The 25,931-nt window shown below is 37.7% G+C and overlaps 1 protein-coding gene across 2 annotated transcripts in view; it reads right to left on the bottom strand.

Annotated features, from left to right (window-relative positions):
• Nucleotides 1–25,931, bottom strand: part of GC (GC vitamin D binding protein) — a 151,848-nt gene that overhangs the window by 60,850 nt on the left and 65,067 nt on the right. For both annotated transcript variants that reach the window (XM_075202383.1, XM_075202373.1), the window contains exons 2-3: nucleotides 13,100–13,169; nucleotides 10,805–10,937 (exon numbers count right to left, since the gene is read on the bottom strand). In XM_075202383.1, coding sequence (XP_075058484.1) covers nucleotides 10,805–10,937; nucleotides 13,100–13,169 — 203 coding nt within the window. The remainder of the gene's footprint in view (nucleotides 1–10,804; nucleotides 10,938–13,099; nucleotides 13,170–25,931) is intronic.

The following is a 25,931-nucleotide window of genomic DNA, read 5'->3' as shown; positions in this document are numbered from 1 at the left end:
CTAAATCAACCATGCGGTCCGATCGCACGGCTTACGGATACTAACTATCGGTAAGCTTTGCGATTAATATTTGGGAATGCCGCGAAAACCTGTTATTTTCGCTTCGAGTATGCCATGCATACTCTGTGGTGTCTCTTTATCACCTGCTCTTATTAGAACAGAACACCACTCACACAAAGGTTTCTTTATATCCTGCTCAGCCCTAGAACAGAACCTTTGTTGTCAGGTCACCTTTTTTAACATGCCCCGTCAGACACACCTGAACTACAGCGCTATGAATTTTTTAATAGTACCACACTGCCCTCCCAATACTCAATCACGGCCTTGCCATGCGGTCGATTTGCACAGCTCAATGATTCATTATGCGGACCACAGATAACACCGCAATGCTCTGTCCCTTCCAGCAAACAATACCCTTTATCAGTGAATGTCGTGATTAGTATTGGGTGCACGTGCGAAAACCTATAGTTGCCTATAGTTACCAGTATATTTTTGCCTTTATGTATTTATTCACATACACACACATAACCTTTGTTTTCTGTACAGAAAATAACTTTCCCAAACAATGGCACTATCTTTTCAGAGACTTTACCAAGTGCTTACAGTATGCATATAACAACTATCAAAACTATTGTTCAACCACGTGGCAAATGTACCGTAAGTTTGCGTACGCACAGCAGGAACTACACATACGCACAGCAATGCAATACACTTTAAAACATAAAACGACAATAAAAAGAAACATTTTTCTTTCTTGTCCCTAGATTCTAATTAGCGTTCCTTCAGTCTATGCAACAACGGACATTCAGTTTCGCAACACACAGTGAACCACAGGTATTAGACGCATTACGTTCTTTCCTGCTTTATACGACGCGTCCGTCCATCCACCCTTTGTTGAGGAACCGAATATCGTAAGCGTTGCATACCTGCCGGTAACGTAACTCCTAACTCACGAGCCCCCAAATTACTAAAGTAATTTTACCGTTTTAAAATAAGCATTGCCCAATCAATTGAATGTGTGTCCAAAGCACAAAGTAATTTATTTTTAACAGATGTAAATAGTCAACATTTCAATACATTATTATATTATGATAAAGTACAATACAGCCAATACCAAAAGATAAGTACATACCAATGCAATCGCTTGCGCAAGCTGCGCACCCACCGGACCCGATGGACAATATTCTGTATAGAATATTGTGTCAGAGTTGACTGAGGCCCCAGTGAGATGCAGCTAATATATATACAGTCAGTGTTTCATTGTGAACAATAGAGATGACGTAGATTGTTTCTATAGGTCCAGACGTTGGGTGGGTCCAGGTCAGACAGGTAATAGGTTGATTCAATCTAAGGAATCCAAAGGTGGGGGTCTTCTCTCCAGGGGGTCTGCTCCTTTTCATAGCCAGTATCATACAAAGGTTTTACTCTCTAATATCAATAACTAAAGTATGCAATGTGCGATCTCTTCGCCGACTGCACCGGACAGCTGCTGATGATTAGGGCTTCAATATGATATCAGGCATGACACCTTTCCTATTACCTAAACCTTTAATAACACTACAATGTACATATAATCAACATATATATATATATATATATATATATATATAGACTAATAATAAACCGAATACTATCTGCTCCTGAATTACAGTGTAACAGAACCAATATGAAATTATATAAATAACTAACTGTTGTAATGCGAGTGTGTGCATGCGTATTTTACCGTGCGAACGCACCACGTCACGTAACACGTGGCGTACGCTTCGCAATACGCACGGCAAACCAATATTAAACCAATATACTTTCGTTCATCCAATTATACGACTTTGACAGGCGAGATGACTCCTCCCCTATCCAGGACTCATCAGAAGAATCCTTGAGCGTTAGGCCCACTGCTGCATTTCCTGCTGCTGGGGGTGGATCTTCAACACAGACAACAGACAGTGTTCTTGTCACTCTCCAGTCTCCAGTCACATTGCTCATGCCATTGCTCACACAGAAACAGAAGGGGTAGCATTGTTTTTGTTACTCTCCAGTCTCCAGTGCCATTGCTCTGTGCCATCAATATGGATCATGATCAATCCACAGAAGAGCAGGAGCACCAAGCAGCTGCTGGCACCAGTCATGATGATACTAGTCCCTCTACGTCATGTACTAAAGCCTACACAAGTGCATAGTGGGTTAAAGTCAGGAAAACTGAAAAAAAAAAGCTTTTACATGGTTAATGAAAAAAACGCTGCTAATAAAGGGAAAGTTAACTTGTGAAAAACATAAAATTGCCAACATGCCATTCCACACATGCAGTGGCAAGGAAAGAATCAGGCCTTCGCCTCTCTGAATGAGTGCTAGTTCTGCAGCTGTCAGTGAGGCATCTTCTTCTAAGGTCTGTCATGACGATGCAAGACCTTGTCATTCTGAGTCAAAAAGAGGTGAGCAAAAAAAATTATGTGTAAATGCCGAGCTGGAAAATAAGAGTAAGGTAGTAAAAGAAGCTGTATGTTCAGAAATTACAAAAATTCCTGAGGAGAGTCTATATATGAGTGCTATGTCTAATCCTGACCTTTCTGATACAGTACTCAAAAAGAAGCCTCCTTTCCCCATTTCTGCAAACGTGTGGCTGAGCAGCCCAAGTGTAGCTGGTGATACACAAATTGATGATGCCAGTTTGGATTTGCAACAGGATGAGGGTAATATTTGTGTACCTGACGACGGTGCTAATGAGGATATTGATGATGATGTTGTTTGTGTAAGTCCTGCACCAGTAAAAGCAGTTTTTCCCAGTGAGAAGAAGAAGGCCATTGTCATGTGTGGATTATTTCTACTCAAATCCTGACAACAGTTGTTTAACCATTTGTAGCATTTGTAAAGCCACAGTCAGTAGAGATTAAGCCATTTGAAGGAAGTTCATAGCAAGCTTTTGGGAAAATCAGAAACTTATACTAAAAAATAACAACAAGCAGTCCAGCACCAGCTTGCTCCCTTCTCTCAGCTAGATTCCAGCACCTGCCATCTACATCGACAACACCTTCCTCATCAATATCCTCCCTAGTGATCAGAGTTAGTCCTGCATCCAAGTTGCTAAGGCTAGATGACTCCTCAACTATCCAGGATTCCTCTGAAGAATTCTTGAGTGTAAGGTCTGCTGCTGCTGCAGCTGCTGCTAGGGGTGGATCTTCATCCAAGAAGCAAACCAAGAAGAAAACTACTAGTAGTTTACAACAATTGACTGTTTAACAATCCTTTGCAAGAGGAAGCAAATATGAAAGTTTTCACCCAGTCGCAAAGCGGATCACAGATGCCATGGCGACTATGCTAGTATTAGATTCACTATTAATGCAGCTGGTTTTAGACAGTTACTTGAGGTCTTCTGTCCCCATTACCAAATTCCATCACGACCTCATTTTATTAGAAAAGCTATTCCTCACCTCTACCAGGAGGTTCCTAAAAATTGAATTATTGGGCTACAAAATGCCATTCTACCCGCTGTACACTTAACCACAGATATGTGGACAAGCAGAACTGGGCAAACTAAAGATTATATGATTGTGACAGCCCAGTGGGTTGGTGATTCACCTTCACCAGCAGAAACAGCAGCAGCATGTACCCAAGAATGTCACATTATTCAGAGAAAGGGCTACTTTGTGTATCATCTGCTTCACTAAGAGGCATATTATTATTATTATTATAGATTTGTAAGGCCCCAAAGTGCTCTACAGCGCCGTACAGTAGGGAAGACAAGGACAGACATAAAACAGGACATACGTAAAACAAGAACTGACAAGGCAGACAAAATGAATGGATACATGAAAACAAAGGGTATGGAGGACCCTACTCATTAGAGAGTTTACATTCTAAAGGGAAAAGGGCAGAGCTGAAACAAGAGGAGTGAGTGTAGCTCAGAGTGGAGATTGGGATAGTTGTGAGGGTGCATTAGTGTGAATAGTATTATCGAGGATAAGGTCACCACTGAAAAAGATATGGGTTTTCAAAGAGAATATTTGAAGGCTGTAGGAAAGTCTGATTGAGCATGGTAGGGAATTCCATAAGTGGGGAGCAGCATGGGAGAAGTCTTGAAGGCCGGAGTGAGAGGTGGTTATCGGAGACGAGACAAGGCGCAGGTCAGAGGTAATGCAACCTGTTTGAAGAAATAAGGGATGTCATTGCAACATGGCTTATCCTGATTGGACTCTCATGAGGATATGTGATTTCTGATAACGCCACCAATATTGTTAGAGCATTGCAGCTGGGAGAATTCCATCACATTCCCTGTTTTGCTCACACAATCAACTTGGTGGTACAGAACTTTTTAAAAAAAATTACAATGACATGCAGGAGATGCTGTCAGTGTCCCGAAATATTTAGGGTCATTTTCAGGATTCTGCAACAACATGTAGGAGAATGCAGCAGCTGCAAGAAGAATAGAATTTAGGGGGAATGTACTTTAGTCCAGCGCAGTGGAGAATACTTTCTGTGTTGTAAAAGGTGCTGAAAAAACTAGAAGTAGTCACCTGTGAAGAGAGTGCAGACACTGTTAGCTTGAGTCAAGGGATTTCCCTAATTAGACTTTTTGAAAAGCAGCAAGAGAAATTGAAGAAGAAAATGAAGCAAAGCAATTCACTAATTATGCTGGACTTGTAGATTAAGTACTTTATTCGCTTCGCCAGGATACAAGAGTTATCAACATCTTGAAATCGGATCATTACATTTTGGCAACTGTGCTTGATCCTAGGTTTAAGAGCTATGTCTTCTCTTTCTTTTCAACTGACCCAGATCTCAAGAGATGCAATGAGCTCCTGGTCAGCAAGCCGACAGCTCAAGTGGTACATGACACAATGACGTCTCCTCCTTCAGTTTCTCTGGAAATTGCTGCTAGGAAAAAACTTAGCTTTCCCAAGACTCCCAGTGGTGATGCAGGTGAGTCTGCACAACGTTTTGACATATGGTCTGGTCTAAAAGAATTGCCCACAAATCGTGACAGCTATTCCATAAAATGAACTACAAATTCCATGAGGAAGGCCATTACCAGCAATTACATCAAAGTACACACACTTCTGTAATGGTGGATTCCAGTGGGGATGAATTAGTATTGTTTGAGAATGATGTACACACTGATGAGGGTGAATATGATGACAGTGTGGATTGCAAGTGATGAGAACTAGCTGAGAGTAGGGAGCTAGCTGATGCTGGTATGCTTGGTACTATTTTGGGTAGAATAGCATTTTGGCAATTTTATGTTTTTCTACAGTAAACTTTCACCTTTATTAGAGAAGTGTTTTTTTCTTTAAAAAGGTGCAAGCTTTTATTTACATTTTTGTTTCCCTGACTTAAAACCACTATGCACTTGAAAATAGCCCTTTGCACATGAGGTAGAGGGATTAGTATAATTATGACTGAGACTGGAGAGTGACAAGAACAATGCCACCCTATTTATACAATTTCTGAACCAGCACTGAACCCTGCCACCTCTCCTGTTTCTGAGTGAACTATGGCACAGTAAAATGAACACTGCCAGCCCTATTATTTCTATTTCAGCAATGACAATTAGCAATGGAGCTCTCCTGTTTGTATGTTACCTATATAACACAGTACAATGTGACTGCAGATTTAAACCAAGACTGACAGCCCTATTATTTCTATTTCAGCAATGACAATTAGCAATGGAGCTCTCATCTTTCTGTGTTACTTATAGAACACCGTACAATTTGACTGCAGATTTAGACCAAGACTGCAAGCCCTATTATTTCTATTTCAACAATAACAATTAGCAATGGAGCTCTCCTCTTTGTGTGTTACCTATACAACACCATACAATTTGACTGCAGATTTAGACCAAGACTGCCAGCCCTATTATTTCTATTTCAGCAATGACAATTAGCAATCGAGCAATGGAGCTCTCCTGATTGGTTAACTATATAACACAGTACAATGTGACTGCAGAATTAGACCAAGACTGCCAGCCCTATTATTTCTATTTCAGCAATGACAATTAGCAATGGAGCAATATAGCTCTCCTGCTTGTATGTTACCTATATAACACTATACAATGTGACTGCAGATTTAGACCATGACTGCCAGCCCTATTATTTCTATTTCAGCAATGACAATTAGCAATGGAGCTCTCCTCTTTGTGTGTTACCTATGTAACTTAGTACAATGTGACTGCAGATTTAGAAGAACAAGACTGCCAGCCCTATTATTTCTATTTCAGCAATGGCAATTAGCAATGGAGCAATGGAGCTCTCCTGAATGTCACTGGAGACTTCGAAGAACACTGCTACCCCACCTCTTTCTTTTCTACCTATTACGCTGCCCAACTGCACTAGAAACTGCCAAGAACTGTGCTACTCCTTCTGTGTTCCTCTGTGAAATAGCGCTGGATCTCCGTGAAGGGCGGTAATTATAGAATCCAATATTGCGAGATCCGATGACGTAGCGATGGCGTTTTGCCTCGTTTTCAATTCCGTTGGTGCACGAAAGTACAGAGCCGGCTCGGCTCTGTACTCGGATCTGCTTGGGTGTGTTTGGTTCTCGGGTAACTGAGCCTGAGCATCTCTAGTGCTGGCAGGGATATGTTACTGAGGTGAACCCCAACCGGTAATGCCCCCTGCAGCAAACACAGAGTTTAAATATATAAGAATGCAAAACTTAGAAATACAGAATATCTCAATTGGCTGAATCATTCTTATGTTATTAAAGGAAATAACTACTTGGGAGCCAGGAATGGCAAAGCCTGAGGTTAGGAAAAATAAACTGAAATTGAAATAACAAGTGACATCTCCCTACCTAGAGCACACTAAAAGCAAGCAGCAAACAAAATTCTAGTTGCTTAGGCATACTTTCAATCAGGGAACTGAATTAACAGTCTGTAAATTGGACAGATGTAATTAGTAAAGTCATACTTGAGAAACATAGATTAATGTACAAATCAGGCAAATAAAATAGTCCCCTAGTAGAGAAATGGTATAACTAAATAATTGCATAATGTCATATGAAGAAATACTACAGGGTTCGACATAGATTATAAAAGTGAATGTATGTTAAAAAAAAAAGGAATGTTGCAAATACATGAATATAAATGACACCAAATAAGCATATATGTACAACAGTATAAATAAAGTAGAATCCACATATTTATCCATACATGTATGGATATATAAATAAAACTAAATGTGCTTTAATCTCACATTAATCCATAAATAATGTATGTTTTATTTTAAAAAAGTAAAAACTATTTTATTTAAAAAATTATTTCATCCCTAGGTCAAACTCTTAGAATTGAATCTACCTATGTGGCTTTATCAAAGGGCAAAAAGCTGTATTTGCCAACAACAGGATACTTTTAACTTTACTTATATTAAGGAGGATACTGTTGGCTATAGCTCTGTTATCACAGGTGCATTTAGGTGTTTTTGCATGGGGGAGCCTATTTATGAAGTTGTACAGAGAGATGGATCGGCCATGGAACTCAGCAGGAGTTTAACTGGCGTGCAGGTGGCCCTTATGCTGTCAAGCTTGTTTTCCTGCTTTGAATTTATTTTTTAAATAAAGACCTTGGGGATTGGGAACCATGGCCCTCATCTGACCGACCAAGGTTCATTGGGGTCTGCGCTGGCCAGGGTCTTGCTGGCAGACTTTAGCCCAGGAGGCAAGCACTCAGCACTGGCCGATAAGCAGTGGCTCATCCTTAAAGGGTGGTTTTCGGTACAATATATATTTATCAATATAAAAAAAAACTATTTTAGTGTTGCTTAATCCAGCGATACCTTATCATTATAAATAATAAATCTTAAATAATAAAAATAATTAATGCAACAAAAAATAAGACCTCACTTTATATTGTATTTTATTTTATATGTTCCTTCTCCCTACACCACTTTTCTTTTTTTTTTTTTATTTCAACATACCTGGCTGTTTATAATGGGATTTATCAAAATGCAAAAAGACTGCTATAAAAACCTGGGGCCTGATTCATTAAGGAACTTAAATTAAGAAGTTTCTTATTTCAGTCTCCTGGATAAAACTATGTTACAATGCAAGGGGTGAAAAATAGTTTTCTTTTTTGCACATAAGCTAAATACTGCCTGTTTTTTCATGTAGCACACAAATACTTAATAGCTTATTTGTACACTAAAATTTAAAGTTGATATTTGTGGGCTACATGAAAAAAAAGCCCCCCTGCCCCTCAGCCCAGCCTGCCCCTGGCGCTGGCCTATAAGAGTTTGACCCCTTGACTGGTGCGCTTTCTAGTGGCTGTTCCTTCCCCAGGGAGCAGCTGTCTTATTGTATGTGCCACATGTATCAGCCTGATCCATGCCTCCTCCCTTCTCCCCTCCACTTGCTGAAAGTTACATGTGAGGAACGCACCTTTTGATGTTAAATCAATATAACATGTGTCCAGGCTGCAAGGGAGGCAGTCAGAGGAGTCTAGTGCTTGTGGTTTAACAAGTATCAGCAGTCATGCCAGTCAATGGCTGCCAGTGCATGCTGGAACCTGTACTTTCATAATAGATGGGAGTAGTTCCACAATAGGCAATGTTGCTCAAAGTTGTATGTAATATCTTTAATTTTGCTTTCAACCTTTCTGCCCTCCAAACACAAAACTATTGAGATCCAGGGTGCAGGCAGTTTGATTGAATTAGGTGGCACTTTGTGTGTGATAAGTGGAACTTTGGATGCAAAAAAAGTTCCACTTAGTGTGTCAGATTGAATTGGCCATTTGTTGAAGCCTTGTATATATCTACATTTTGTGATCTTGTACTGTTCCCTCTTCAGTAATTTAAGATCTAAGGCTCCCTGATGGACATTGTTACTAATGCTGTCAATGCCAATACATTTTCGAATATTGTTATTACTATGATGTTTAGCTAAAAATGCTGTTTGATGTGATTAAGTGGTTTGTTTTTTGCTATGTATGTTGCAGTATTCCCAATACTATTAACATAGTCTAGAATTGTAATTCTTATTGTTTGTTTATAAAGCTCCGACATTATTACTGTACATTGAGTTGATCATGATACAAATACATTTCACCATGATATGCAGCAGATGGTTAAGGTGTCAAGGACAGTGTAGTGTGAGATCCTCAACTGCTAGAACCGCTTCACGAGATGTTCACCATTAGTAGCCTCCTTTCCGAGGTTTTTTCCAGGACTTAAGCTCAGGTAGTAGCAGTTGTTGATCTGGCACTTGACTGGTGAAGCGAAAAGGACACGGCAGGAGGTAATGCGAGACCAGGTTGTTAATAGCAAAACTCAGTAACAGACAGGCCTAGATCAGGAGTAGGAGAAATCAGCAGTTCATTTAAACAAGCCAGGGGTCAGGGCAGATAGAGATTTAAGTGCAAATCCATTTAACAAGCCGAGGTGAAATGCAGGAGAAGACAGAGAATAGAATAATCTGGGTCAGAAGTTTAACAGCAGAACAGGTCAGAATACGAGGCACACTAGGTCTAGCAGGAACTATCACCAGCATTGGACTGGCAACAGGAAGTGGTTTATAAAGCCAGCAAAACCAATCAGAGGTTGCTGGATGATTAGGTGCATGGTTGCAGCAATGATTACACAGCTGATGCTGTACTGATGCAGTACTGAGTGTTGAAGAGATGCTGGCTGCTTTTTACATAGCAACCAGCTGAATCAGTGACACGCAGGCTAAGTAGGTGAAAAGAACGCTACTGGTTGTTTAGTAACTATCCTTAGCCTAAGGGCAGAAATTCTGACGATGCACAGCACTATAGTGAACACTGAGTAATAAGTTGTGTGGGGAATAACTGATATATAAGTTGCCAGCATACTCTTCCAGTCAATGGCTCCCAGTACATGCCGGAACTTGTAGTTAGGAGTTTACGTCTGATTTTGCCAGGTAACATAGATATGCAGTATAACAAAGTAGCTTTAGCAATTAATGTAGATTTTAATAGTAAAAAATTCTTTAGTAACATAAGATGTTTTGGCAGGACGCATGTGACGCATGTGATAACAGGCTTTAGAGTTGCGTCATTTATAACAGCCTGTATGGTGTTCGGTACTGGGTGAGTACTAGAACCAATAGTACAAGATGACAATGTTAGAAAGTATTGTTTTAATATTTTAATGGCTACTCAAAACTTCATTTGTAATAATGAATTTGACAAAAAAAATTAAGAATTTTAAAGTATAAATATATATGTTCCTGAACACAATTGTTAACACAAAATAGAAAGTACATAGCTAAATACAGGTCAACTGCACATGAGAAGATATATTGTGGTAAGCAACATTATGTATTTATTAAAAAAGAACTACAGATACCATTCTGTTTTTTCTTTCTATACAGTGTGAGTGCAGACCATAACATTGTACTAAAAGGTCATCTATAAAATTGCAATACTGCAAAGCTGACAGGCACCAACGTCAGCAAATGTCACTGCTACAATAGCAGAATAGGCATAAGGGATTTAAAATATACAGTTTCCTCTGGAATATGGAACACAGGGATAGGTCGTACCTGAACCAAAGCGTACAGGGTGAACCTTACATTTATACTTCTTCTTTTATAGTTGTACCTAAAATGGTGCTATTTTATGTACTCTGTAGACAGAGAGAAAAGGTAAATTCTTATCCAATTCTTTGTTGCTGAAGTACTTCACCTGAATAGCATATTATCCTGTCTCCATGAATCTTTCACTTAGCAGCATCCAATGTGTTTTTTAACTACAGGAAAGCATGTTTACGTATTGGGAAATTGAAGGAACCATAATTGTAAGTATCCTTTGGAAGAAAAACCCCAGTACATTGTTAGGAATGGAAAGCTCTTATAAGTTTACCTTATTGTCGTAACAGAGTTCAGTGACTCCTTCAACACAGCATGTTTCTGCCAGAGAGGCTATGGCTTTCACTAGGTGATCTATTTCTTCAAAAGTAGCATTGGAATACTTCCTGCTGTTCATGATGACCGCTCTAAAAGAGAACACGGTATTTCAATAGATTTATTCTTAGACGCAGGATAATCAAAAAGGGAACATGAAATACAAATGTATGTCCATTACCTAGGCACACATAGAGAGCAGACATTGTATAGTCACATTTATTAAAATAGTTTAATACAATAAATGTCAGTGGTACACCTTCCTGCTATTATTCAGTAGCTAATCAAGCCTAGTCTGTTTGCCATCAGTGGAACAAATATAACCTAGAAGTAAATGTCATACAAGATTGCAGTCGGACAAAATAAAATCCCTAAACACACAGTAAATATATGTAAGTAAAGATCCTGCCATATATGCAAAAACTCTATTTGTGCATATCTATATGATGGAAAAGTATGCAATGGTCCATTGTAACATATTAGGAGGCTTAAAATTCATGAAACTTTTATAACTGTTGCTGTATGGTATGGTGACGCTTGTGTTTCTTCCACACTATAGTAGCATGCAGTATGCAATATTATATATTTTGATTAGCTACTGAAAAGGGCAATATTGAAATATTGTGTGATATATACTGTATATACTTTACAGGTAGCATTATATTATCATGAAGTTATAGTTGAACTTATGAAATATCAAAACATTTAAATATTTGATCTTTAATATTTATTATCGCAGATGTCAGACTTTAGCTGCATCAAATGACAAACTGCGTGCGTGGACCCAAAGCAAATAGCTATCCGGGTTAATATCTGATTTTGATAAGATATCATTTGCGAATGGCAGACAATTCATACAATAACCGCATTCTGATTACATATGCAGTCATTGTCTAACTTCACTAATGGTGCCTCACAGTATTCAGGCACTTTTAAAATTTTTCACGACAGTCTTGGTGCAAAAATATTAAAGGGGTGGGCTGCAAGCTGATCTGATACTCACATCCTACCCAGGGACAGCCTCTTTGTCCAATAATGCCCAACTGCCGGTCATAATAAATAATACTATATGGCTGGGGATTTCTATCTTTATTTCCACTTTAACAGAACTAATGGCGATAGAATCCTCTGCTTAAGTGCTTTTTTGGCACCCAAAAAGAAATCATGGCATGACTTATTTAACAAGCTCATTAAAATTTACGCCATGATGGTGTCCCGTCTCATCTGGGGCCTGATTCATTAAGGATCTTAACTTGAGAAACTTCTTATTTCAGTCTCCTGGAAAAAACCATGTTACAATGCAAGGGGTGCAAATTAGTATTCTGTTTTGCACATAAGTTAAATACTGCCTGCTTTTTCATGTAGCTCACAAATACTTGATAGCTTATTTGTACACTGAAATTTAAAGTTGATATTTGTGTGCTACATGAAAAAACAGTCAGTATTTACCTTATGTGCAAAACAGAATACTAATTTGCACCCCTTGCATTGTAACATGGTTTTGTCCAGGAGACTGAAATAAGAAGTTTCTCAAGTTAAGATCCTTAATGAATCAGGCCCCTGATCTCTACCTTAGAATACGATAAGAAATGTACAAATTTTTCTTTTTTTTTGCTTTACGGTTCAATGGAAACAGAATAATCCCATCCCAGTATTATATTATGCAGAAAGAGTCACATCCTGCATACATTTTATAAACCATTAACATGCCAAGAGTTGATTGATTTCCAAAGTGCTCTATTTTACAGTACTATTGGGACAATATACGACTCCAAGAGTGATGAAAGGTCTTACATTTTGCAGAGTGGAAAGCGAAAATATATATCAATAGAGTAATAATAGGAAATATATCATAAGTGAAGTAAAGCTATCCATGCAAATTCAGAGTACATATGTTGCACCCTTATTTACACTGTAGCTATTGAATAAGCCTGAGGTTTTCAAATGTAATCAAACATCACTCAATGCTTCATTATCTAGTAATTACTTATTTACACAGCAAAAAGGTTACAATGCATAATTACTGACAATAGCAGTCATCTTAAGCAGCTGCATATTTATTAAGCTGTTACACTGCAATTGGCATATTTAAAAACAAGACAATGCACATTGATGACTCTGTTCAATGAAAAGAGATGTATTTTTAGGGCAGGATAAGTCATTCATGTAATATCTATTCAAGAAACAGATTCATCAAATATTTATGTTTATATGCAATTATGTAAAAATATAACATTTTCTTGTGAAAACCTACAGGGCAGAGAATTTTTCTTTTCCAAGTATGTTAAATTCGTGGCACACTTTAGCCTTTTGGTATGGTTTACCTGAAATGAAAGAAAAAGTAATATTATTAATCATTGGAACAGTGCATGAGGAAAATGTTCAAAATCATGTATTTGTATCACTACAATATTGAGCATTAAACTACATTATAGGCTGCATTAAAAATAGCTTTTTTTGTAAATATATGAGAATGAGGTTGTATGGAATCCATAGATGAATAGCAATTATTACTTATTATTATTTTCTCTCAGGACCTAAAATAAGGTAGATTTATAATTGGGCACTTGTTTCAAAGCCATGCAATGTTCAGATCAGACTGCAGTCATCGCAGCTTCAATGACTGTCAAAATAGAGGTTTTTGATCTCTATTGTGGCAGAGCACAACATGGTGGTACAGTGGTCAAACTTGCTGCTTCCCAGCACTGGCGCCATGGGTTTGATTGCAACCAGGGCCCTATCTGTATGGGTTTTTCATGTTCTCCCAGTGTTTACATGGGTGTTCCTCAGTTTCCTCCCACACTGCAAAGACATATTGGTAGGTCATTTCTGGCACAATTAACCTGAGCGTGTATGTATGGTATGGATTATAGGCTGTAAGCTCCACTGGTTCTGGAACTGAAGGCTATGGTTGAATATTCTCTGTAAATGCACAGCATATTAGGTAAGAACTCTATTAATAAATGTTAGTATAGTGATCAGGATGTTAGCAAATACAACAATTTCTTGAATGCTATATATTTATTATAGAGTATCAGGGGCAAACGCAGGATTTGCAGAGGGGGGTTTCCACACCACGCCACCAGTGGGCATGACCAGCATGCATGGGGGCGTGGCTATAATTTTAGAGAGTGCTTGGCTGGTCTCCAGCTCTTCCTACCTCCATAATATACATTGCCCGCGTGCACTACTGTTAGGTGCATGCAGCTCTCTCTTTTCAAGCAGAGCCGTGTGAAGCGGGGGCAGGGTCCAGCCACCTCAATTATACAGTGCCCCAGGCTTGGGTGGGGGGTTTCCAGGCACTAGGAAGCCCCTCATCGGTTTGCCTATGAGTATAGATGATTCTCTGCAGTGCAGCGAATAATCTACATCAGCCCCTGTCCTGTTGAGGCTTACAGTCTAAGTTCCCTACAACACAAACACACACACAGACACTAGTGTCAACAATCCACATTAATAGTCCAATAGTTCACAGACATCCCAATTTCTATAGAGATCAATGATCTCTATGTGCACATTGTACCCCACATTTTAAACTGGAGATACCATGGGCGCAAAAAAGAGTTGTATGTACTGCCCCTGAAGAGCTCTAGTATTATTATTGTATTTTTCTGCATAGACTATATATGAAAAGCTAACTGATTTCTTTTATAGTCCATAGAGGGAGCTATTGTGTTAGTTAAATAAACTTTGAATTAGAAAAACATGAAATTACTTTTTATTTTTAAATACAGTATATACCTGTAAAGTTTGTAAAGCCATTTCTAATTTACATTCAGTGCTTTATCACCCCTTAATAAATAATTTCACTATAAGTATACGCTTCATATTTAGAACAAGGTATACCTATGCAATATGAAGGAAATCTCAATTTGGTAGTCTACCATTTAAAATAATGTAAATTTGTATCTTGTTTAATTGCTAGACATTACGAATACATTTTAGAGCCAGCGTAAAGTTTGCCTGAGCTAAGAATATGTTTAATTTCAATGTTCTGGCTAGTAATACAGTACAACATACGCATAATATTCATAATGTTAAATTGAACAATTAGTCAGTGATGACATTTCATATTACTTTAGCTTAACCAGACGATTTAGATGTGTGCTGTGAACTGAAATATGAATACGTGATGGAGACCTGCTTGATATTTACAAGGACACTAAACCAATAGTTCAAGTTAAACCAACAGGAAACAAAAGTCATAAATTCCTTGCAATCTTAAAGCTATATGTAAACTTACCCATATAAAACACTGTAGTTTAATTAATTTAAAATGTATTTTAGCTACATAAGTTTAATTGTTGTCTTACGTAGGGTGGGCACAGAAAAATATTTCTCCAATATAATTAAAGTAAAATCTTAATGATCTTCAACTCTGACATATTCAATGCATGATTTCAATATTATTTTAACATACTTGACTATTCTCCGGAATTTCATGGAGTCCTCCTGGACTCTCGGAAGAGTAGGCAACCTCCAAGACACTTGTGGAGGCTGGGCTTAATGAAGTGATTGCGCCATTAAATCCCGCCCCCACTAATCAATGGCACAAATTTCGGGTTTTTATATAGTAGGGTCCGGGGTGTAGCCCCACCCCATACACTTGTTACATGACCTGTCCTCTGGGGATCTCCCGGAGGACAGATCTTAAAAGTTGGCAAGTACGTTTTAATAGCATTACATATGAAGAAATTAATATTTTAGGTTAACCGATACTTAAAAAACAAGTTATCTGCATAATTCTATGGGCATTTTGCCATCATTTACAGTTTTATACAGACAGATTTAATCACACAATTATAAATGCACATAAAATTCCTAATAAAAATAAAAGTCATTGCTATCGTATGTCATGAAAAAAACAGACACAGAATAGCCAAACATAATATAAATGTATCTTGATGATTTATTTAATATATGATAAAATATAGTAAATTCATAGGGGCATATTCAATTCTCGCCATTTTCCGCGGCGTTAAAGCTAATACCGTTATTACGGTAATAGTAAGCTGAATTTCAGCTCGCGGCTCAGGGAGCTGCGAGCTGAAATCCAGTGAGAAAACTACCGTAATAACGGTATTTACGTGCGGGAGCGCAAGATTTTTGGCGTTTCCGCCAAGAATTGAATATGCCCCATAGAACTTCCCTTTCTTGAGAAAAAGGTTCAATTCATAAACCTCTTTATGTATTATAGGCTTACAAATTATGTTATCACTAGATCACATAAGTTTTATAAAATGTTAGGTGAGTATATTGATAAACTAGATGAGCAACGTTTAATCATATCTGTTGTATCACTTAAAATGCTTAAACAAATGCGACTACCATGAAATTAGACACTTACAGAAATTAAAACTGCATTTTTAACTTTCTCTGAATATCAGCACATGCTCACAGAAGATATTAAAGGAAATAATTGGTTCCCATAGAAACAGCAAGAGATACAAAAGATACAATCCAGAGTATGTGGAACCATTTTCTTTTATGAATTACAGAGATAAGAGGGAAGTTGTATTTTAAGAACAGAAAATGATTGTAGTGATTATTTTTATCATCAATGCTGTAAGTATTTTTATTATAATACAAACACACGCAAGATATCAACTAAATAAAAAAAAACTAAAGGCTATAAGTGGACAAAGATTTCACATGTATAATGTGCTTAGTAAATATGAACCAAATTGAGCTTGGAAAACAATATATAAGTTTAGCATAATAGAGGTATAAAATCCACCATATGAAATAATGATAGGCAACCTGATACACTTCATGGGACGGTCAACTAACCTTCAAAAGGGGCGACACAATGTCATTAATCTCAGTAAAAAGGTAAAACGATATATTTAATCAAAGAAAGAGACACCAATCTGTAATAATATATTAGCAGACATTTTAAACAAGTGTAAAAAGCTATAGCAAAAAAATCTGACAATAAAACAGGAAGGAGCTGAGGCCACAATGAAAGCCCGGAGGGCACCATGCAGCCGTAACCATAACCCCCTGTTCTCCTTTACTGTTCTAGAGTCACAGGTATTAATCATTAACATTTATTTATATAGCACCAGAAGATTCCGTAGCGCTTTACAATTGGGAACAGACAGTAATAAAACAATACTGGGTAATACATACAGAGAGGTAAGAGGGCTCTGCTTCCAAGCTTACAATCTATGGAATTGCCAATCAAACATCTATTTCTGGGTACTGGCGACTTTGGTTAAGAGTAAATTACAATGAACTAGTACAGTGTAAAACTGAGATTGACTATTTGTGCCAGCGATTGCATACTTTACAGCAGTACAGAAGCTTTATTTTCCATTTTCTCATCTGGTACTATAACACTGACCAGCAACTCCAAGAACCCAGACAGTTATACTGAGGCATCAGCCGCTAGTAGCATTCTTAAAATGTTCCCATTATTAAATGTGCTCATTCAGGTTTGCTCATATGCTGATGTTTCACATACATTCTGCAATATGTTGTTTGGTTACATTGTGTGATGTTTACATACTGTAATTGTATATTATCTTGTTTGTTTTCTCAGTTTGTTTGCAACTTTATCTTGTGTGTAACATTCAAGAATTACTAACAAGAACAAGAACCAAAAAATAAATAAAAAAAAGTTATACATGATATAATCACATTGAAATTCAGATAAACTGTAACAATTATACAGAAAAACTATTTGAAAATTGTAGTCCTACAAGTGTTATGTGTTAAGGAAGGGTGTCCTCACTGCTTTTGTATTTTTATTTACATCGGCAAAAGTTAAAAAAAAGCAGTCCTATGATGGATAATTAATATTCATGTTAAGATAAGTTTTTCAGAACTTTCAGAAAAATAAGTGTTAAATGTCATTTTTGGAAAAATAAACTCTTTTAATCCCTTAATACATAATAGTTATTTTAACTTAAAGGGACATGTTCTTGCATTCTGTAACATTTTCGATGATTACTAACCAATCTAATAGTGAGCTATACATCATTTTTCAGAAAATGTGTCTCACCCACACACCTACAAGACTAGCCAAAGGAATAACTGTGTAGAAAAGAACAAAACAAAAATGTGTCTGTCATTTTGTCTACAATTTTTCACTTAACCACTTTGGATTAAAAGTTTCTGAAAGATTTTCTTTACCAGTGACAGTGAGACAAACTCCAGATAACAGTTTTACTTTAGTGCTTTGCAAAGTTGCTTTCATAAAAATAAGTTTTACAGAATCCTATTTGTGGCAGTCCTAGCTTTACATTTATCCAAGGTACTGAAATTGCAAGATTTTAGATAAAGTAAGCTCATGGTTTAAGAAGGGCATGCGTTAAAGTGTAACTGTCAGCGTGGATTAAAATTTCTAATTCACTAATACATCAAGAATGGTACATCAGGAATAGACTACTAATGCATACACAATTTCTGCTGTTATTTTTTCAGTTACCGTGGGAGCAGACTGTAGTGTGGCAACCATCATGCACAAACTAAGCTTAACAGACACACATAACATGATTACTCTATTGGCTGCTATTGTGCAATAGAACTAATGGGGTGCCTCGGGGCTGAAATAAAGTAGGGGTGCCTTCAGTGGCAGTCTATAACGAAAGATAGGATTTAGCAGTGGCTGCCATCTAACAAGGTCAGCAATGCTTTTGTAACTGGAGGAATATAGTAATAACTTCATTAACTGATAAAGACTTGCTTAGCAAGACAGCTCCCTATGATGCTGCTAGCTTGTGTTATAGATATCTCTTGAAGGGGAGTGTCAGGTAGAAAGAAGGTTACCTCTCACTTAGTCCCAATATGTGCAATTTATATGTGTCCCTTATTAAAGGGATGAGTTGATAACCATACATGCGCATAAAGTTTTCACAAAAAAGCTAGCAATTAGCAAAGTATTTAAATTAAGGGATGCTTTTGAAGGCTTCTAGGAACATTGCCACATACAATAATAGGATATGGCTGCCTTGAGATTTTATAAGGGATTTTAGCATACAATATATTTATGATCATGTTTATACTTTTGTATACATATTATTTGCCAGTTTTGCATATCTCCTCAAATAAACTCCGCCCCCCAAAACACCTCAAATGAAACAAGTCAAGGAGTGTTATTACCTGAGTAACAGAATTGTATAGAGTTTCATAATGCATATACAGAAATAGAGAAAGTACATTCTCTTTCAAATCTGGGTTTTTACATATCGGGACATAATTAGTCCTTACCAAGTCCTAAAATTTTATAAATATAATCTAATGTGATAAATAACCCATAACAAAATGTACTTTGAGAAAACGTATTATGCCAAAAACAAGACAACATGAAGAAACTATGTGTGAAAAAGAAATTATCCCTTTACTGCTTCCATATCAATAAAGAAGGTAATTTGAGCTGGGTGCTGCTAGTCAGGGTCAATTACCTATTTGATGATCCTCAATAAATAAAAGTAAACATTTGGCAGTACAGTGTGGAGCATTTAGTTTTGTGCTAACACCTTTCCAAGCATAAAAGACATCTGCAATGATCTCGGAGACGCAATTTCTGCTGCTGGTCAGTCTGGAAAGGGTTCTAAAGCCTATTTTATACAATTTCCATTTGATCATTTTACAGTGGTGAAGATTATTAAATTTGCATTTGAACAAAACACAAAAATTCTGGAACAATGTACTCTGGACAGACAAGTGCAAAATAGAGTTGTTTGGTCTTAATGCACAATGTCATGGTTGGCAAAAAAAATATATAGTTAATTAATAAACTGATTTGTCTATTTAAATCAAAATCCTACTGCACCTTATTATGTGACTCAGTTTTAGAGTATAAACAGTTGAAAGAAAAAGAAAAAATGTAGATAGATGATGGAAAAAGAGTTAATGCACTTGGGAAAATAGAGAAGTTAGAGAAAGTAGAAGTGATGTCATGGAGACCTAAAGCAGATGTTTGTGACATTTAAAGGGAATGTGGACACTTCCGGTTAGAATCCTGTGATCACTCTATTGATTGATTTACTGTATAATCATGTGGGCACCTCTGGTTGGTATATTATCATATAGGAGCTATATTGGCTGGTATATTATTATACATGCCCGTTACTAGTTGGTATATAATAACATAGGTACCTGTAGCTCGGACACAATCAAAAATACACTCTGCTGGTTTATCATGTGGGTATCTCTGGCTGGTATGTTATCATGTAACCATTGTACTGGCTGATTTAATTGTAGTATGTGCTCTACTGGTTGGTATATTATGATGTGAGCACCGCTAGTTATATATTACCGTATGTGCACTCTACTGGCTGGTATGCTATTGTGCATGCACTATTTTGGCTGGTATCTCATCATGTATACATGTATTATGTTTTTGGAGTGTGGGAGGAAACCAGAGCACCCGTAGGAAACCCACGCAAACACAGAGAGAATATACAAACTCCACACAGATAAGGCCATGATCGGGAATTGAACTCATGACCCCAGTGCTGTGAGGCAGAAGTGCTAACCACTTAGCCACTGTGCTGTCCATGTGATCATGTGGGTGCTGTTCTTAATGTTACATAATTATATGGGCACTTCTGGATGAAACATAATTATGTAAAATTAAACCTGCTGAGAGGGCTAGTGCCTTAATTACTGCCCAAGTCCAAAGTAATCTTATGCACCACTAGGACTAATAATGCTTAAGATCTAAATATTTGCATTTCAAAGTATACAGCTGCTTATGGATTTCTATATAATGTTTGAGAAGGTCAGCATTATATGTGCTGCTTCTAGCAGTAGAATTGTTAGGAACACCCCTGTTCATAGTCAACCATATTTTATGAGTTTTAATCTGTGTAGTTGCATTTACCACTCACAGAACTGTATACAAAGAAAACAAGATCAGTATGTGTTCCTTCAATTTCTTTCATTATAGTGCTTAAAATCTGCCATAATGCCCTTTAATAAGTGGTGACATATCCAGGGACTAACTTTATTCTTTTTCATTATGGACTGTGCAGTAAACATGTCTCATACTGATCTGAAAGGCAGCAGCTGGAGAAAACATTTATTAAAATTACTTTATTTTTTCTGTGAAAACAGAACCTTAGAAAGTGGTAGTAATCCATAGTATGGATAATTGTAGGCGAAAAACATTACTAAGATTACTAGATTTTGCCAGTACATAGGATATGTACAATATGTTGTGTGTCCTAAAATTATTATATATATTTTTCTATTAGCATATTTGGTGAATACATATTTACATATTTGTACTTTTGCAATGTTTTTGGAGTTCATTTTGGATTTTAGAACTGTTTCTTTTTTTTTTCAAATAGTGTCCTTTATGTGCTCTTTCATTTTAAACCATAATTATATTCCATTAAAAATTGCAATGACCTACTATCAAGATTTCAAAGTGGCTACGTTTTCAAGCAGCTACTGCATGTGCATTTATATTTAAGCCAACAAAAAAATATCTGTCCACCTGAAACGTAAGTAATTTGAATGACAAAAATAAAATGACTGTTGTCCTGAAGATGGTCAGAAAGAATAGTTCTTATTTAGCATGCCTAGTTGAAACACATATGGAGCTAGATTTACTAAGCTGCGGGTTTGAAAAAGTGGGGATGTTGCCTATAGCAACCAATCAGATTCTAGCTTTCATTTATTTAGTACCTTCTACAAAATGACAGCTAGAATCTGACTGGTTGCTATAGGCAACATCCCCACTTTTTCAAACCCGCAGCTTAGTAAATCTAGCCAATGGGCTTAAGTGGCCCTGGGTGGTATGGTCTTATCACACTAAGCACTATTCAAAGTCTAGAGGAGTATCAGTTCTAATTATAAACCAGCTAAACTTCCTTCTTGATCAGGTCCAAACTGATCCATGTGGAATATTTGTTTTTTTCCAAGCAGTCGTCAACTCTTTTCTACTAATACTCTTTGTGATTTACATACCTCTCCCTTTTAATAGCAAAATTCTTAATAAAGGTGCTCCCCTTTATGGCGTTATCTTCGGACACACCTGTGATCTGCAAGGATGACTTTAATAATGTTATGGATATAGAGTTATATAGGTGGAAAGAATCACCAATACGTCTATATTTGCCAGACTAGTAGAGGAGATGAAACTCATTGATAGTGGGAGACATACATTTCCGCAGCTTAAGCTATATTGCTGTCACTCCTATTTCTCTTTGGGAAGCACTGTTGTATTTTACTGTGTGTACAATTTCTTTAATAAAATGGATTATTATGTCTTTCCTGCCTCCTTACCTCTGTGACGTGTGAACCTAGCGGGCCGGATATCTAGAGAACTATGGTTCCCTGGTGTCCTCAAACCAACCTATTCTTTGGGATGCATTCAAAGCATTTCTTAAGGGTATTCACAAGCAGGGTTGCAAGTCTAAAGAAATGTTCTGGGAAAAAAGAAACCAACTTGAACAAGTCTGTCATAATTTGGATTGTACATAACTCTCTTTGCATACTGAAGAGGACAGGATTTATTGGATTGCAGCACAGAAGGAGTGGTCTAACCATTTCCTTGATAAATCTAAGCATAGATTACTCTTCACAAGGCATGCTCAGCACACTTAAGCAAACAAGAGTGATAACTTCATGGTATATTTGGCACGTTCAGAAATATCAAACATGACAGCTTTACTTGATGGTCTATAAAAAAGTATTTACATCCCAGGTGAAATACTTAGAACAATAGTTGATAACTTATTTGAGTCAGATAATGAGGAGGAAATAGGTATAGCAATTACATATTTCCTTAATAATAAAGCACCAGGTCTGGATGGAATTCCACTCCAGATATACATGAAATTCAACCCCTTCTTTATTCCTAAACTCTTTGTAAAGTGCACCTTATTAGGGTTCTGGGGGGATGTTGTCACATTTCATGTCAAAAACATTAATAAATGTAATTTCTAAACCTGACAAAAATGTACTTTACCCTGAATTCAACCCATTTAATTATTAGGTACAGATGTTAAAATATTGGCAACATTTTTGGACATTGGATTAAATAAAGTCATAGCCCAGATTATCCACCCAGACTTGATTGGAACTATGTTGGAGAGATCCACAGTCTCTAATTTTAGATCACTTTATACACATCTACATACTGTATGTCTCATGACACAGGTGATGAGACACTGGTTGTGTCTCTTGCTGCCAGTCTTTTGATTAGTGGAAAGTTTTGAAGGGCTTTCAGTTTGAGCCCAATTTCATTCAGTGGACAAAGCTGCTATATTCAGCCCCGTGGCCAGAATATGTGTAAATGTCTCCAGCCCTTTCAACTTAGACAGAGACACTTGTCAGGGGTACCCTCTGTCCCATGCCCTATTTTCTTTAGCTTTCAAACCCCTTGCATACATGATTAGATCACATCCAAACAAACCAGGGCTCTCAGCAGATGATAATATGGATACAGTTGCCCATTAAGCGGATGAAATGCTCCTCTTTTTGGCAGATGGAGGGAATTCTTTAGCTAATATCCTACAGACATGCAGAATCTCCTCCAATGGATACAAACATTTAAGTATCTTAGGATCTGGATAACCAATAAAATGCATTTTTGCAGTATGCCTCACTTAATATTGATATGGTTATTGTTGTGTAACACCCCCTTCTGTATTATGCATTGTGAGGGTGTATATATATATATAGAATGATGCAGATGCTTCTCACCTTGGTACTTGGTTTTCAGTGCCTCCACCCGAATCGCTGCTTTCTCTTCTGGGGCGTGTTCTAAAGATACACCAGAGGGAGTTTCGGGAAACCCCCTGCCCAGTATTAACACTCTGTGACAAACTGTGTGCTGCAAAAGCCAGCCAGGCACATTTATTGAAATGGAAACCCTAAATGCAGCTTTGTGATTTTATAGAAAAATATACTTTGGTATAATTTGAAATAATAGTGCGAACAATACAATACAGTAATAAGACAGTGTGGATGAAAGTGGAGCACCACTTCTTGCTATGAACACCAAGTTAACACAATAACTCGCAATAAATAAATAACATTAACAGCATACAATATAAACATTAATTGTCACAGCCTTATACACTGCAACAATATATCAGATACCTTACTTGCTCCTGATACTGGGAATATCTCGCATGGTGAATGTATATATTTTTCCTTATAGCTCTACAATGTACTGCCAAACACACACATCAGCAGTATTCAAACATGCCACACAAATGGAGCAGTGCACTGCAAGTTGGGGCCCTTCTGTATGGATGCAGCATGGCATGGAAGCATGATGTGTCCAGTTTGCAGCTTTTAGAGGTCTTTAAATCACTTGCAGTAAGGTACAGCAGTGACAGTAACCCTCCTGTAGCAACAACTGTAAAATCCTCAACTTTTATCCATTCTTATTTGTATCCTGGGACTTGTAGTTCCATAGATGCTGATTAGACAAATACTTGGTGCACATTTACCTGCCCACCCATCTATCCCTGACTCTTCAGCCCTTGTGGCCAGATATAGTCCAAACCCCACTTGAATAATAACATATAGGTAAAATAACAAGTGACTTATCTGCACCAGTTTGTGTCACAGGTCTGAACTTGATTATCTCCAAAATGGCTGACTTATAAAATGTCCTTCTTCAGAGGTGCATGCAAACCTCCTCCTACAGCTTCAAACTGTGACTTCTCCGCAGGTTCTATTCACTCTGCTTTGATATCTCTGCAGACTGTCTACAGGGCCATCTTAACAACATTATGGGCCCCCGGGCAAAGCAGTGCACCGGGGCCCCTAGATATAGATATAGATATAGATATATACAGATATAGATATAGATATAGATATATAGAGATAGAGATAGATAGATGTACTTGCTCAGTGACCCTTGAAGGTTTTTTTGCAGGTATTTTTCTTTTGCAGGATTATTTACTCTCATTAAGAGCTGTGCCTATGGGGCCCCCTTGCCCGTGGGGCCCCCGGGCAGCTGCCCATCGTGCCCAATGGAAAAGATGGCCCTGACTGTCTATTCTATCTGCTCAGATCACCAATCCAGTGCCCTTCTGCCTAGGGTCACCTATTTGAACCTGCTCATACAACTTAGTCTCTCCCAGGATGCTCCTCTCTCTTTCCCGGTCCTCTGGTTTCTCAGTCTTCTTAGGTTCCGCCTCCATTTTCACATTAGTTTTGTGGGAGATGTAGTTTCTCTTCCTGGACTGGTAAATAGCTATATCCATCTCTTTTCTTACTGATGCAATTGTGATTATTAGCCCCTGGGTGCTCAAGCCCAATTGTAGCATCCCCAGGGGTTACATTTGAATATCTTAGCAATAAAATCAATTTGTAGAGAAAGCTGTTACTTTATTAAGAAGAGTTAACTTGATGACATAAGGCAAACACACTTAAAATCATGTATTTGTGTGAACGTCATGCACTTACCCATTATGGGTTAAGTCTCTTGTATACCCAGACAATGAGATCCACAAGGAGGATCCTAAGTTTCCCTATATATTTTCCTCCCAGTGGATGCTGGGTCTCTTGTTTCATGCACTGAATACCTTCCACCCACCCTTCTAATGTTGTGAATATCTTGCATTGAGGTCTTGCTAACCAGTTTTTTCTTTCCCTGCCAAAAAGGAGGCACAGTAGGCAGGAGAGCATTGCAGTCAGCGACTAATTCATAGGGTGCTACCGCTGATTGGCTGCAGGTCACTGCCCATTTTGAAGCAACTTGACTCTTGGCCCTTTTGTGTGGAAGATCCTTTTACCTGCTTTGTGTGGGCACGCAATTGTTGAGTACAGAAGGGGAGTAGTCACTCTGACGTCAGATTTAGCACTGGACAATCATAAAGGGTTGTATCCTGGGACCAGCGGTCTAATGGCAATCTGACCTTCCACTGTTTGGTTTTGCAATTACTTGTGAGCTGACTGTGTTGCTCTCACCGCCACTATATAAATACCCTTATGTTTAAATAAAACTGTGACCTTTTGCCAAATTTTAACTTGTGTCCATTGTGGTTATTTATGCTCTTAACATAGTATTATAAATCTGAACATACGAAGGTGGTTTGGGTGCATGAAACAGACAGCACTATGCGGCTTATTAAAATGAAAGTTCAACCTAACATCTGGTATTCTTTAAC

Source organism: Mixophyes fleayi, chromosome 1, assembly GCF_038048845.1.
Source record: "Mixophyes fleayi isolate aMixFle1 chromosome 1, aMixFle1.hap1, whole genome shotgun sequence".
NCBI lineage: Eukaryota > Metazoa > Chordata > Amphibia > Anura > Limnodynastidae > Mixophyes > Mixophyes fleayi.
Note: the sequence above shows the minus strand (reverse complement) of the source record. Positions and strands in the feature narration are given on the sequence as shown.